At 42.0% G+C, this 15187-nt stretch overlaps 1 protein-coding gene across 1 annotated transcript; it reads right to left on the bottom strand.

The window, feature by feature from the left end:
• Window positions 1–1555: 1555 nt before the first annotated feature.
• LOC308303963 (choline-phosphate cytidylyltransferase B-like) lies at window positions 1556–12940 on the bottom strand. Its single transcript, XM_080748508.1, has 8 exons — window positions 12622–12940; window positions 9924–10023; window positions 7948–8064; window positions 6582–6733; window positions 5870–5948; window positions 4582–4724; window positions 4015–4203; window positions 1556–2860 (listed from the first exon to the last, which is right to left on the bottom strand). Exons 1-8 carry the CDS (start codon window positions 12706–12708, stop codon window positions 2519–2521), a joined length of 1209 nt encoding a protein of 402 aa, XP_080604634.1. The 5' UTR covers window positions 12709–12940; the 3' UTR covers window positions 1556–2518.
• Between the last annotated feature and the right edge of the window lie 2247 nt (window positions 12941–15187).

Here is a 15187-nt window from a genome sequence, read left to right as displayed (position 1 = left end):
TGCTTTAATTCATTATAATTTCCCTATATAACTAAATTTTAAATTAAAAACAACTTACATATTTTATTCATTTTAGAAATATAGTACCTCTTTCACTCAACAGGGGCCGGTTCTGTCGCAAGTTGGTGTTGAGTGAAAGATTAACTATTTCTGTAGTAAATAAAATCTTTAAGCGTTTTTTTATTTTTTAGTTATAGAGGGTAATTATAAAGTATATTAAGGCTTATTAGCCAGGCCTTTGAACAGAATGCTTAAATGACCACTCTAATCATGCATCATTCCATCTAATTATGGAATGATGATGCAATTGGTTCACTCAAGGTTCAACACATCAAACCAAGAGCAGCCTCTTTCACCCACTTCACTGTTCCACCTGTGAAAATGGACTCGCATCAATAATGCAATATTAAAGATAAAGTATCGTTTTAGAAAAAAAGAAAGTGATTGTCTCCGCTGTTTGACTAACATGAAATTAAAACGTCAAAATGTACTTTTAGTTTATTAACTAAAGTGGGCCTTATTCTTTATTTCCTTTGATTTCTGTATAATTTCTGAAGAGCCAACTAAATAAATAAAATTGTGTCTTAACAGGTAAAAGAAAAGTGTTTTTCAGCTGTATCAAACCTGACAGAATCTGAAAAAATAGTATTTTGTCTAAGTTTTTATATTTTGTATGCTTTGCTCCTTTTATAACCTGTAGGTCTAAACTTTAAGAACATGCACACCTTTAGATTTGTCTAAATCTTTGATGTAGGCCTATTCCTCAACATGTCTGTTATCAACTAATAGTTTTGTTATCCAATCCTTTAATGTTTTCTACAATACAATGTGAAAATAAAATCAAGATCTGCCACTAGAGGGGGATAGATGTCCATGGTTGTTCACATTCAAGTGGAGTTGCTATTTTATTCAACAAGTGACCAGGAACAGCTATATCTTACAAGCAGATTATTTAGTTGTGAATATAGATGATTATATTTTTCCTCCTTTGCAATCTTTACGGTTACAACCCACAGAATAAGTATTTCATGAAAACTCTTAGCACTCTTTGATGAAAAAAAACATCCTTTATCCTGCTGATCAAATTATAGTTGGAGATTTTAACCCCAAACAGATGGCCATCAAGGAATGATACACATTACTAGCAACACCATGGACTTTACATCAACCAGAGATAGCAAATGTTCTGTTGCTGACAAATTGGACATTAAGCCTTCAACAGAACATACTGTAATGCATTTGGATCTGAAGCCAATGAACACAAGCAGAACTAATGTTTTTTTAGAAACAGCCTCTGAATGCTCTATTATTAAAAGCTGTAACATGTACATTTAATGTAACCTGGCAGAGAGAGGTAATTGCAACTTTAACACATGGGATTGGAACACAGGTGTCCTGTGTGGACAATGGGCATATTAGCTTCACGTAGTACCAACAACAACCAGTAGGTGGTGCCTGTAGATAGTGTAGATTCTACAGCATGGTCCAAATGTCTCAATGGAAGACATCTGCAGATGTACTAGTAATATTGTACAAACATATTCTGCCATACAGATTGGATAAAACGTTTTATTCATTAAAATAAGTTCAGTTTTAAGCTCAGACAAGCTCACCAAGTCTATAGTCTTGACAGTAGTCTTTCCACATGAAAAGGAATGGTTTGTTCCACGCTGTTGGGGCATACTTAACAAGATTCCCATTTGCAGCAAATACAAATAATCGATGAACTTTTTTCATTTCTTTTGCACCATCAGTCCCATTTAGACCTGTGTGATTTTAACCACTTTAACGACTATATTATATTTTAGCTATTCAAAAATAGCAAATCTACAAGCTCATAGCGCTTTTGAGAGGTGGGGGGGGGGGGGGGTCCGTGGCCAAATACATATAATTCTGGGGGTCCTTGACATGGAAAACGTTTGAGAACCACTGATCATAGAAACATGCATTTTTCAAAAACCTTTACAAGACATTTGTAGAATCTGCCTCAGGTGGTCTTAATGGGTTAATAACATGAATCAAAAAGTTATTGTAGTTTTGACAAAACATTTGGCACCTTAATAGCCTCTTGATAAAATAATTGCACTACCAGGGGCTAAATGTCGTTTGTTTTGAGTAATTAACTCAAAAGGTAATCATTTGATTTAGTTATTTATTTCAAAACTGGTATGTGGAAGCATTGGTACTGGTTGATTTCATTATGGAGCTCCCTGCACTCAATCATTAATAATATCTACTCTAAAAGTTATAATTCGTCGTTGTCGGGTGGAAACCCTGTATGTCCAAAACCGTTGTTTTGCATTTATCATTTCAAAGACCATTTAAAATAGTGAAAATAGCCGATCTACAAGCACACAAAGCCTCGCACTGTGAGGCGTTGGGTGCTTGTAGATCTGCTATTTTCACTAGTCTTGTGCCACACGGTCTTGTATGATGAAGCAAGGCTTTACTTTATGAAAAAAACATACAAATTTGAAACTTGGAGATTCCGAGGTTTCTGCCCGACAGTGACGAATTATTACTCTTGCAACTCCTCCTCCTCCTCCTTGCTCAGGTTGCCATTAATGTGATACGTCGCGGCGTCTTTGCGCGAGTCTTTGCTGCGCCCCTGCCTCCAAGGGGAGGTGGCGGGGGGACTGGAAGGAGGAGGCCCCTGCCTCCGAGCCCGAGGGGAGGTGGGGGGGCTGGAAGGAGGAGGCCCCTGCCTCCGAGCCCGAGGGGAGGTGGGGGGGCTGGAAGGAGGCGAGCCTGGCGACAGGGAGCGTCTCCTTCTGGTGGGACTGCTGCTGGGAGAGCCTCGCGGTGAGGAGTAGGGCGACAGGGCCTGGAGCATGCGTCCACTCTGCTCCTGGATCACATGCTGCAACACCACAACCATGGAGAGAAAGAACCAGACATTTAATCTCTTGTTTGATCCGTCTGATTTCACATTGCTCAATACAAATGCTCAATACATGCATATACGAATGCGCGCGCGCGTGTGTGCGTCTACACACAGAAGAAATTAAGAGAATATTGCAAAATGACCAGTTTCTCCAGTTTACTATAATACTGAAATGTTAGTTTCATTCTACTGATATTTCTCCTTAATTGCAAACAAATATTATATAGTCATTTATTTGCAGAAAGTTACAATGGAATACCTCCCCCCCTTTCAGACCTCAGATAAAATTAGTTCAAATTAATTTTTAAACAACCCAATACCTAATGTTTTAACTTGGGAAGAGTCCACAAATCTATATTTGGTGGACAAAGAATCAGTGATTAATGTATTTACTTGTTAAAATAATGTCCATAACCGCTTCTTTTAATGCATGTCTGTAGGCTTACACCTCCCACCAAAACTGGACGTTCTCTTTGCTGCGAGGTGTATCGTGAAGGCAGACCTACCCATGCTCCATCTGGGGGTAATAATGTGTATTGTGAAGGCAGACCTACCCATGCTCCATCTGGGGGTAGTAATGTGTTTTGTGAAGGCAGACCTACCCATGCTCCATCTGGGGGTAGTAATGTGTTTTGTGAAGGCAGACCTACCCATGCTCCATCTGGGGGTAGTAATGTGTTTTGTGAAGGCAGACCTACCCATGCTCCATCTGGGGGTAGTAATGTGTTTTGTGAAGGCAGACCTACCCATGCTCCATCTGGGGGTAGTAATGTGTTTTGTGAAGGCAGACCTACCCATGCTCCATCTGGGGGTAGTAATGTGTTTTGTGAAGGCAGACCTACCCATGCTCCATCTGGAGGTGGTAATATCTACTGTGAAGGCAGACCTACCCATGCTCCATCTGGAGGTGGTAATATCTACGGTGAAGGCAGACCTACCCATGCTCCATCTGGGGGTAGTAATGTGTTTTGTGAAGGCAGACCTACCCATGCTCCATCTGGGGGTAGTAATGTGTTTTGTGAAGGCAGACCTACCCATGCTCCATCTGGGGGTAGTAATGTGTTTTGTGAAGGCAGACCTACCCATGCTCCATCAGGAGGTGGTAATATCTACTGTGAAGGCAGACCTACCCATGCTCCATCGGGGCCAAAGAGCTCCAGGAAGTTGCCGATGAATTCCCTGGACTTCTCCTCCCACTTGTGGATGAGGTCGTGGCTCTTCTCCTCCACCCTGTGGACCAGGTGCTTGGACCTCTCCTCCACCGTCCGCACCGTCTCCTTCATCTTGTCCACCTGGTTCTGGAGCCGGTATTTGTTCTCCTGTGAGAGTAGAAGTAGAACGGTGCATGAACTGCTGCTTTGGTCAAGAGTTCCAGGCGAGACTGAGTGGGACATCAGCTTGTTGAGCGAGTGCGCGTGCAAAGTGGTGCAAAGCCAACTCGGCAAACTCCCACTTGCATACCGATAGGCTGGGAGACAGTTATGATGATTCCGTCATGGTTGATATGATCACGAAAGGGCAAAATATGATGACTTGAGGCATGAGAATGTGTTGGTTAATGTTTAGTTTACATTTCATATGACTGTTTGTTCTGTGTATTTACATTTTGAATGATGTGATTTTACATTTGAGAATGAACGGATGAAAGGATGGCCAAACATCAGAAACACATAATGAGCGAATAAGCTTGGTCTCACATAGATGAATCCGACGTTGAGTTCTCGTGCCGTGTAGCCCCGCTGCAGGTTGCGGCGTGCGTAGACGTCGTAGTCTCTGACGATACGAGTGATCAGGTCAGACGTGGAGATGCCCTCTGTCCTCTGAGTGGCCACAAACATTCCTGTGGCGAGAACACACAAGAGCCACAACAAGCACAAGTTACCTTTTTAAACTAATGCCCTAAGTATTTTTTCAGGAAAATAAAAAACTGATAAAAAACAAAACTATATATTTCTTAATAATTTCACCCAAAACGCTCATAACACTTAACTATAACTAGTAATAGAAAAATAACACTGTCAGTTGTGTAACATAAGAGCATTAAATAAGATTAAACCTGACTTATGCCAAATTATTTACTGATTTAAGGTGGTTGCACACTGCACTGCATGTTTCCGTTGCGTTTTGGAAATCCGAAAGCCACAGGCCAGGAAGAGAGAGAGGAAAGAGAGAGAGAGCAAGGGACTCGGTGCGACAGCTGCGAAAATCGGAAAAAATCAACCCTGGTCCGAAAATAAATACGAAACGGGCGGCAGTGTGCAAACGTGATTGACATAACGTGAGGTTGATTTTTTTATTCACACGCTCCGAAATTCACTCTGATATTCAGACCTTCACTCCAGACTATAGTCACAAAACCAATGTGACTTAAAGGCCAATTTTGGTTCAAGTCACACTAGGGAGATAGGCCATTATATAAAACGGGTGGGAACAGCACAATCCTTTTCAATTAGGATCTAGGAGATTTTACCAGAGGTGGCCCCAGTGTCATGAAGAGCTGATTTAGGGAAACATATAATCTTCCTCAAAAGATTACTTTAGGCCATTAGTTTAAGGTGACGACATGGATTAAAGAAAAATAGAATCTCATGACCGAAAATGTAATGATGTTCAGGTAGTATCATACTAAACCCAACATACTGCCAACCAGTTGAAGAAATCTCAGATTGAGGCTTTATCCTTTTGCTTTTATGAAATATCTGTCAGCATTCGTGTTTAGGGAAGATGCTTCTGTACTCTACTGCTAGTTTGACCGATTCAAATGCTCTTTAATCTATAAAAAGAAATTGGTAAATCCGAAAATATAGCCAACCTACAAGCTCACAACACGTCGCAGCACGGCCGACGTGTTTTGAATTTGTAGATCGCCTATTTTTGGTGCGCGACATGCTTTCAAAGAAGACAAGCTGGCTTGTCATGCAATCTGAATGACAGGAATCAGTCGTGGCGACTGAGAACGTATTATGTAAGGAAACGTGAGTTCACCTGCTTCCTTGATGTGTTTATAAACATCCTCTGATCCAGCAGACGTGTAAGGAATGTCATCATGAGCCACAAAGTCAATCTGTGTGGGTAAGATGACACATTTCACAATTAAGAACCACATAAACAAAATGACCAAGACTACATATCTCCATCCACGTAATATTGCCATCCTGTCAATGACTGATGCTGAAATACTCATCCATGCTTTTATATCACCTCTAGGGCTAGGCCAAGGGTTCCCAAACGTTTCAGGTCGCAACCCCAAAAATAATCATATTTAAAGTTGAACTGGGGACACCCACCCTGACAAGCACTTGGAATTGTAGGCATTACATTTAGTTTGACTCGCTTCCGCCGATACATCTTGTGAAAATAGACAAACTACAAGCTCATAAACTTGTAGATCAATTGGCTATTAATGTTTGCCTCTTTCTAATATTTGGCCAATTTGGTATTAAAAGGTGATATATTTTACGAAGCCAACTTTTGTAACTCAAATCTCTGCTTCTGGGGGTCCCTGGAACAACAGATTTTGAGATGGGGGTCCACAAGCTCGCAGCACGGCACTCGGTGCCGCGCTGTGAGCTTGTAGGTCTGCTATCTTTCAATAGCTAAAACATAAAATAATGGCTACAGTAATAACACGTAATAATGCGTTCCCGGTCTTAATGGCCTTATGCTTTAAAAAGTGATGTGTGACAGAGTGAAACACCTTGTGCTTCTTAAGGAAGTCGGGGCTGAGGGTCCAGGGAGCGTCTCTCACCACCTCGTCTACGTAGCGACAGTGTCTCAGGGCCTCGTAGCGCTCGTCTTCTGTCATCACCGTGAAGCCTTTATACTTGTGAGTGAGTTCATCACTGCAGACTGGAGACGCACAGACATAAAGGATGCGTTGTGGTGCAAAGAAGAGATTCAAATAGAATGAGTTGCATGTTATAGTTGTTTTGTTCTTTTCTTTTTTCCTAATTGTCAGTGTGTTTACTACTACACTGGTTCTCAAAGTGGTGTCTGGGAGTGGGGACCCCCAGAGTTCCAATATTGAGCAAGATGTGCTCAAAATCTACTTGAACCACTTTAACCCTATTCTTGTATTGTATACTTCTGCTAACTGAGAATAGATGTTGTACAAGCTCACAACGCATCGCATCGCAGCATGTTCTGAGCTTGTACTATATCGTCTATTTTCAAAAACATTAGAAGATTTGGGGAACATTTTGAATTATTCTCTTGGGCGGTGGTCCCTCACACAAAGTCTTTTCAGATGGAGGTCTGTGGCCAAATACATTACATCAATGTGTGGGTCCTTGACATGAAAATGTTTGAGAACCAATGTGTGGGTCATTGACATTAAAATGTTTGAGAACCACTGTTCTACTAGACTGATTTTCACTACAGTCTTTTAGTTCATTGAAGATAATGTGGTTGTAATTCAAAACTCTTCAGGGAAGTGACTTTCCATCTCATGACTGTCATGAGATGGAAGAGACTTCCCTAAAGAATTTGGATTTGGTTTGACAATATTCAATGTGTCCTCGAAGTGATGTCATGATTGACATACCTTTAGAACAGTGGTTTTCGACCACTGGTCTGGGGACCACTAGGGGTTCCAGGTGGTCCCCAGCTAAATGATGGACAGTTGGTAACCAAATGGACCCTTATAGATCTTTAACTCCTGAGAGTGTAAAATGAAAACCAAAATGAAAATGAAACCAAATTGATTTGGTTTTATTTTACGCTCTCAAGAGTTAAATTATTGTCAACCATCCTCATTACTTAATTTACAAGAAGTCCACACAATTAGAGAATGTATCAATGTGTGCCTGTTCTCTCTCCTATTGGTACCACATCAATACAGCATGGAATTGTGGACAAAGTCCTATCCAACGATAACAAAATATTCTAGGTTTTTTATCCGAGAGGCTAAATCTCATCAAATGGTGGTCCGTGGCTCCAATGCTGAATAAATAATGGACCTTCACGTGAAAATGGTTGAAAACCACTGCTTTAGAATATTGTCAAACCTACTCAATCTGTGGATAGTGTGTGATAACTTTTATAGTTTATATGGCATAATTTACCTCCTACAATCAGGTGTGTGTTAGGAAACAGGTTTTTGGCCTGCATCAGGGCGAGCGCATGTCCAGAGTGGAACAGGTCAAAGATTCCATCAGCATACACCCGTACCGGCCGATGAGCTGCAAGACACCACATACAGCATGTAAATACAGGGTTTACACACATTTTTAACAATGACATTTCAAAACGTTTCCATAGCTTTTCCAAAGTATTTGACCCCATTTCCAGCCCTATGCAATCATACGGTGCAATAATGAGACTCTTAAACCAGTGTGGTATCAATGCACCGAGACAGATTTGAGCCAAGCTGTCACGTGACAAAAATAACAGATCTTTAAGCTAACAACGTATCACGTAGCACTGCATTTTTCCATGTTAGGTCTTTAACCTAATGTTGGACAAAAACAATGCATTTCGTTGCTGTCAGGCAGAAACCTCCTTTCTCTATATTTGAACTTTGACTATAGCGTCATACAAAAGCATCAAAAGTAGCAGATCCAGGGGCGCCCGCTGTTCTGGCAGTCCAGGCTCGGACCGCGTGGGCTCTGGTGCCTGACAGCGTGTAGTGGGTTCGGGGCGGGTCCCGTTCCCGACGACCTTTGCTGCGTGTCACTCTCAATCTCTCTCCCCGTTTCCTGTCAGACTACTGTCCTATCAATAAAGGCATGAAAGCCCAAAAACAAATCTTAGGAAAAAAAAGTAGCAGATCGACAAGCTTGAAACGCAAATCAATGATCAATACATTTGTAAACCAAATTGATGATGAAAATAAGATCTCTCGTCTCTTGTGACCCTAACATCTGCGGTTTCTTTCAAATATAACCACTGCTATTACATGAAATCAAATGAGTCATTTCAACTTTAAAGTGATCCGTCATAATTTGTTGACCGTTATGCCTCAATACAAACCCTGTCCAAAGTTCTAATAGGCGTATGCTGGAGTTATGTAAAATAGTTTACACAGGGCACAGCAACAGAAGTTTTATAGTTTTCAGACTTCAGTCACTTGTGTGTCTGTCCGATCAACTTGACTAGAAATGTTCCACTATACCAATTGAACTAACACAAGGTGTGTACAGAGGATAAAGGGTATGTTAGAGGGAATATAATTTGGTGAAGTTCTTCATAGTTCTTTTGTGTGGCGCTGTAGTATGATCAAGTAGGGCGTTAATTTACGAAAAGAAAAGTTAGAATAGGGAGATAGGAGGTTTCTGCCCGACAGCAATGATATACTACTTACATATTCATTGTTGATAGATATCCATTTATATAGTCATTGGCGATACATGTATCTTTATGGATATTTTCACTGGTGATGCACAGTAAAATCCAGTGTTCACTGATCAAACAACCAAATGGATTGCAACAAAATGGTTACATTTCTACACTCTCAAGAGTTACAAAAGATGAACTAGAACTGCACTCTGTCGAGGAGCCAACTTGCTCCTTGTGTCATGGCCTACTTGTGCGCCAGCAGAGCGCGCCATGAGGTGCGCTCACCACTGGCATAACCACTGGCGATGCCAGTGACATCACCACTGGCATCACCAGGAATGTTGGTCCCTCATTGGCTGTTAATGATGACGTTGCCAGAAATGCTGGTCCCTGATTGGGCTACACCCACAGCTACTTACCTACCTACAGTACATATGCAGCCTAACGCAGTACTTGCACGCTCTGCTGGTGCAAGTAATTAACGCAAAGCCAGGATCTTACTGTGTACCTTTATCTTATCAGAGAAGGGTTGTCAGTGATATATGGTGATTTATCTTATCTTATCATATCAGAGATGAGTTTTCATATATATAATTAAGATGTTTTTTGTGATAATGGCTGGGGATATACGAAGCATTGTTAAAACAATTTGTTGATTCATACAATGAATGCTTGTTAAAAAACCCAATAAACAAAAGTAAAAAAAAAAAAAAAAAGATGAGTTTTCAGTGATACATGGTGGAAAGATGGAAGAGCGTCACACCTGGCGTGCCCCTCCGTGCCTGGGCCACGGTCAGCTTGTCATGAGGGACATCTGTTTCGTAGCCTGTGGCCTTGGCAAAGGCAGCTGGCTCGCTTAGAGTCTGAGAGGACAGGGACAGAAGAAATAAAACTGTCATGTACAGAAACATCTGAAGGCTGAAGCCAGGACTTAACACAGCCCTGGGTAGGCCACTATGGTACCAGTAAGACTCCCTAATCGGGAGATAAGTGACTGTCAGGTCGCAGCGTGATTTTAGGCCAAAATGTGTAGAAGTGTGGAAAAATGTGTATGTAAAAATCGTCCTGATGGTGGCGCTATATGGGACAGATGCATGTTGATGAGATGAGTGTAGCCATACTGTGTACCGATTAGCGTGATTTTAGGGCAAAATCTGTAGGAGCAGTGTCCAAAAATGTGTTTGAAAAAGTCTGCCTGATGGTGGCGCTATATGGGACAGATCCATTTTGATGACATGAGCGTAGACATGCTGTGTAGCGATTTGCGTGATTTTAGGGCAAAATCTGTAGGAGTAGTGTCCAAAAATGTGTTTTAAAAAATCGACCTGAAAGTGGCGCTAAATGGGACAGATCCATGTTGATGACATCAGTGTAGAGCAAGTGTGTACCGATTTGCGTGATTTTAGGGCAAATTTTGGAGGAGCAGTGTCCAAAAATGTTTTTTTTAAAATCAGCCTGAAGGTGGCGCTAAATGGGACATATCCATGTTGATGAGATGAGTGTAGACATACTGTGTACCGATTTGCGTGATTTTAGGGCAAAAATTGTAGGAGCAGTGTCCAAAAATGTGTTTTTCAAGAATCTGCCTCATGGTGGCGTTAGAAGAGGGCTATGTGAGAATTGATGGTTGTGGTTTGGCAGGCAAGGAGTATGTGTGCAAAATTTGGCATGGATCGGGGCAACGGTTGCGGAGATATGAGCAGGGCAAAAGTGTGACGTGTGACGGAGGGACGGACAGACGGACAGACAGACAGACAGCCAGCCGGTGGAGGTTTTTGTAGTAAGTGCGACCTGACGGTCGCAACTACTAGCCACCTTCTTGGAGGAGCTATAAAGCATGTCATGTCAAGGACCCCCAAACTGATACATATCATCAGCCCACGGACCCCCATTTCAAAAGATATGCCAGGGATCCCCATATGAGAGAAGATTTTCTACGGTGTGGCTCCATAGCAGGGATTCTCAACTTAATTTCAGCAACCTCCACTTTGATATGCCTTAGAGACCACGGACACCCATTTGATACCCTTTTAAACCTCTGAGACCCCAAATCTATACTGTGAAATTCTCAATGAGGAAGTACAAATGGAAGAAATGGACCCATAAGGGTCAATCCTATATCTCCCCTGGTCAAGGGGGAATTCCCCGGCCTAGAGGCTAGTGGATAAGATGGTCGATTCCCGGGCGCATGATGTGAAATACAATATTGTACAAGTAAATATTGATGAGCTGTACATTTCACCAGCCAGCAGTGGTGATGAGAACAACAAGCAGACAAAGAACTGTACATATAGCAAAGTATGTATATATACTATATGATATGCGTGTTCATCCATCATTTATACAATCCTCAATGTCATGCATGCAACATGGTTCTATTATGTTATGAAATAATAGGGAATATGCAATACAATGTGGTTCTAACTACAAACGGAGGATGAAATCTTAACGACTTAAAACTCTACACTGGGTTTCGCTCCTGTTTTCATTCTAAATATCTTCACCAAAAAATAGCTGATCTACAAGCTCACAGTAACTTTTAAAAAAAGTAAAATTTGTCAACTTATCGCCACACTCCCAATATGTAAATAATGAATAAAATGTCCTTTGTTAAGTTATTTTTATGTGACCTTTCACCACATGAGATGATATGGCTCCATATAACCATAAACATTAAGCATTATGTAAAAGACAGATTGGGAAAGACCCTGACTGATATGACATCATCACACACCACATGTTAACCCTGCTACAGCAGCAAATCAGAGAGGATGGATTTCACAACAGTTCTCAAACTCTTCTTCGCTTCCCCCAGTTTGTTAAGCATTAGGCAGCGGACCTCCATAACCTTTATGGTGTAAAATGGAACCCCAAGAGTTTGTATAATGGAACCAAATGGACCCTAACTCTTGGGAGTTACACTGTAAGGGGGTCCAGGTCCACACTTGTTTCCTAACTCAATAATTCAGTGGGGTCCAACTAGAATCCCCTCAGTGACACCTGGGGGGGCCTCGGACCACACTTTGAGAACCACAGCACTTAAACACTGTTGACAACACAAAACATTTTTTTAAATGGTTCCCACTAGTTTATTTCCTGTTGTATTGTTGTTTGTTTGTGAACATACAGTAGAACAACAAAGCAAGTTGGACCCGAATAAGCAGTTCCCCAGCATTCCCCATTCATTACAGATTCAGTCTCAGTGCATTATTGTCAATGTGTACACATTCAGTGATAATAAACATAAAAGAAAATGTACAAAATGACATGTTAAGCTCAGACTATTAAGACTTTCAAAACAGCTCTAAACAAATAGCGAGTAGCAGATCAGATCTACCTGTGCTGTGTTCTGACGAGAAGCGTTCTGAGCTTGTAGATGGTGTAGGCTACGTTCACAATTTCTGACATGGAAAAGTTACTTTGGGGAGAAATAAAAAAACTGTTGAAAAGTGTGCTCTCACCTTCCTTGGTGTTCTTCTGTTGTTCTGTGCTGCTGCTGCCTGCGAAGACGAGTTGTTTCCCCGACCACCACGTCTCTTACCAGCCATGATGACAGTCAGGTAGAACTGCTCCTTATTATTGTTTACTACAGTCTGTCTGTGTGTGTGAGTCAGTCCAGTCCACCTGACTGTCCATACAGTAAATTGCACAAATAACCCCTCTAACCTGGCTGTACTATCTATCAGTGATCAACGCACAGCCTGTTGGACAGGGGACGGACAACGTGTCTGTAGTGTGTGTGTCTTCATCATCGCACCATGCGGAGCGACCCTAGCTGCCTGGCTGCTGACGGGGAAAACCTGCTGGTCAAAGTTCACTGAGCCAAGCCTGAAGGCAGCCAGAGAGGAGCAGGTCCAGGCATGCATGCAGCCATGCAGGCAGGTATAACACAGGAGCTGCGATCACCGCACACAGCATGGACTAGTGGAGAGAAGTCATGTGACCACAAACCACACTTCAAGTCCTGCTAGCCTAGATTCATAGGCCATGAAGAAAGCCTGGTGACGCGAGGTTAGTGCAGGGGTTTGATTGATTGATTGAAGACTTTATTAGAAGAAGTTTGCATAGGGAAAAAGTACAGTTTCATTTCACTGGTACAAGGTCTAAGGAGATCCTAGAAAAGACCAAGCTTAACCTATATGAAACCAATGAAGTATCTCATATGTAGCACATATAACAGTGTTTCTCAAACTTTTAAATTTCAAGGTCTCTTCCCTTAGCTCTGACAGTGTACACATGGAACCAAATGGACCCGTTAGTACACTGTACACTGTCAGAGTTACAGACTTGTATGGGTCCATTTAGACCCCCCTAAAGGAACCCACAGAGTCCCTGGAATCAACTAAACTTTGAGAACCACTGTCATATAACATTGAATGACAGACGGGTCCGGGGTCGGCAACCTTTTTGACATGAAGTGCCATGTTTTCATTTTCTCATCATGAGTCATGATTCATGAAGTTGACATGAACCCAGAATATAGGCTATTACAGCATTTTCCCTTTCAATTTCACAGTGGGTAAGTCATAAGACTATAACTTCTTCATATAGGCCAGTTAGGGCTGAATTATATAGCCTATATAAAATAAGAATCAATTTGCATATTTGAATAAACTAGCAGAAATAACGAGTAAAGGTCATCTGACTTATGTTTTCGTGGTTTTCTGGTAAAATAATGATAACCATTGGGTATGATGGTACTATAATTAGCTCTAGGACTAACTGACTCAAAGCATGGTCATTTTCTGTTCAGTGTCACTTAATTTGACAAAGTATTATTCCTGTACCACTACTGAAGCAGCAAATATCCCATTTAACTGCTCTTTGTTCATGTAATAAGCTAATATGGCCATAAAAAGTGTTTCTGTATATCAATATGACTTCTTATATTTCTGGAAAATAATGTCCACTTAAACCTTTCACAATTGATCCCATGCAAGGTCATTTGTTCTGTAGAATCCATTTCAGCTGAGGATTATTTTCTATTGTGCATAATAATTAGATAATTTGCATGTTTGAGCAAATTAGTGTAAATAAGAATAATAAATTAATGCAATGATAATTTGGATGTGGGTAGACCAATTATTGCAGATTTCATATGCAAATTAGGTAGGCTACATCTTTATATATTGTTAATGCGTAAGTTCTTCTTCACAAGAACATCTAGCAAAGCAAATAACAAAAAGTACACTACATATTGTAGGGTCATACTAGATTGTGCATTAGTCAGGAGAGGAACTTCCTAGTATGCCTCAACCCACTTAAAAGGCCGAAGCTCTGCCTCCGAGGGACTGGGAGAGCCTTAGCGCTGCATACGCCTATTCCCACGCCCATTCGAAGATCTTTTCCAGGGGTCCCCGGAGGTGGTCCGCGACACGTGCCACTCGGCCGTCCCACACCGAGGTCCCAAAGTCGGATAGGAGTGGAACGGCGGCCGCCCCGTGCCTCTCTCTCTCTATAGCCCCATATCCCGTGTTATATCGCCAGGGGTCCCTGGAGGTGGTCCGCGGCACGCATGCCACTCGTCGGTCCGAGGTCGAGGCCCCAAAGTCGGATGCAAGTGAAGCGGCGAAGGCCCCGTGCCCCTGGTTCTCTCTCTCTATATCCCCATGTCCCTGTGTTCGAAGATCCTCTCCCACGCCCATTTGCAGATCTGTGCAGCTGCGCAGATAATCTCTACCTCCCGGCCTCGAGTTACCTATACTTGAATGAGTGCAGTCATGAGTGGGATACAGGGAGAAATGCCTCTGCATTGGGAATCCCACTGGTAGCGCACCACCTAGATGAGGTGCCATGTTACCTTGCTACAATGGAAATGGGCCTATCAACATCTACTGCCTCCAGGGTGATGCTACATGCACAGACAAGCCTCAGACCAGATGATGGGGGCAGTGAAGAGCCATTACAGATTACAGCAGGTGTCTCCTGTCTCTATCTGTCAGTCACAAGAGACACTGGATAGGTAGAAGAAAGGCCTGCCAACACATAGACATTGCAACAAAAGTCACTGGTCAGTCTCCTCCTTGG

The sequence above is a fragment of the Nannobrachium achirus genome (genome assembly GCF_963921795.1).
Source record: "Nannobrachium achirus genome assembly, chromosome: 19".
Lineage (NCBI taxonomy): Eukaryota > Metazoa > Chordata > Actinopteri > Myctophiformes > Myctophidae > Nannobrachium > Nannobrachium achirus.
The sequence above is the reverse complement of the archived record's forward strand: the minus strand, read 5'-3'. Positions and strand labels throughout refer to the sequence as shown.

Bases quoted from the DNA above. Each gene is read 5' to 3' on its own strand.
- LOC308303963 (XM_080748508.1), bottom strand. From the start codon at position 12,708: ATGGCTGGTAAGAGACGTGGTGGTCGGGGAAACAACTCGTCTTCGCAG. The intron at 8,065-9,923 runs GTGTGACGCTCT...GGTGTCTTGCAG, and splicing joins GGCACGGAGGGGCACGCCAG to CTCATCGGCCGGTACGGGTG. The intron at 4,725-5,869 runs GTGAACTCACGT...TTCTCGCCACAG, and splicing joins TAAACACATCAAGGAAGCAG to GAATGTTTGTGGCCACTCAG.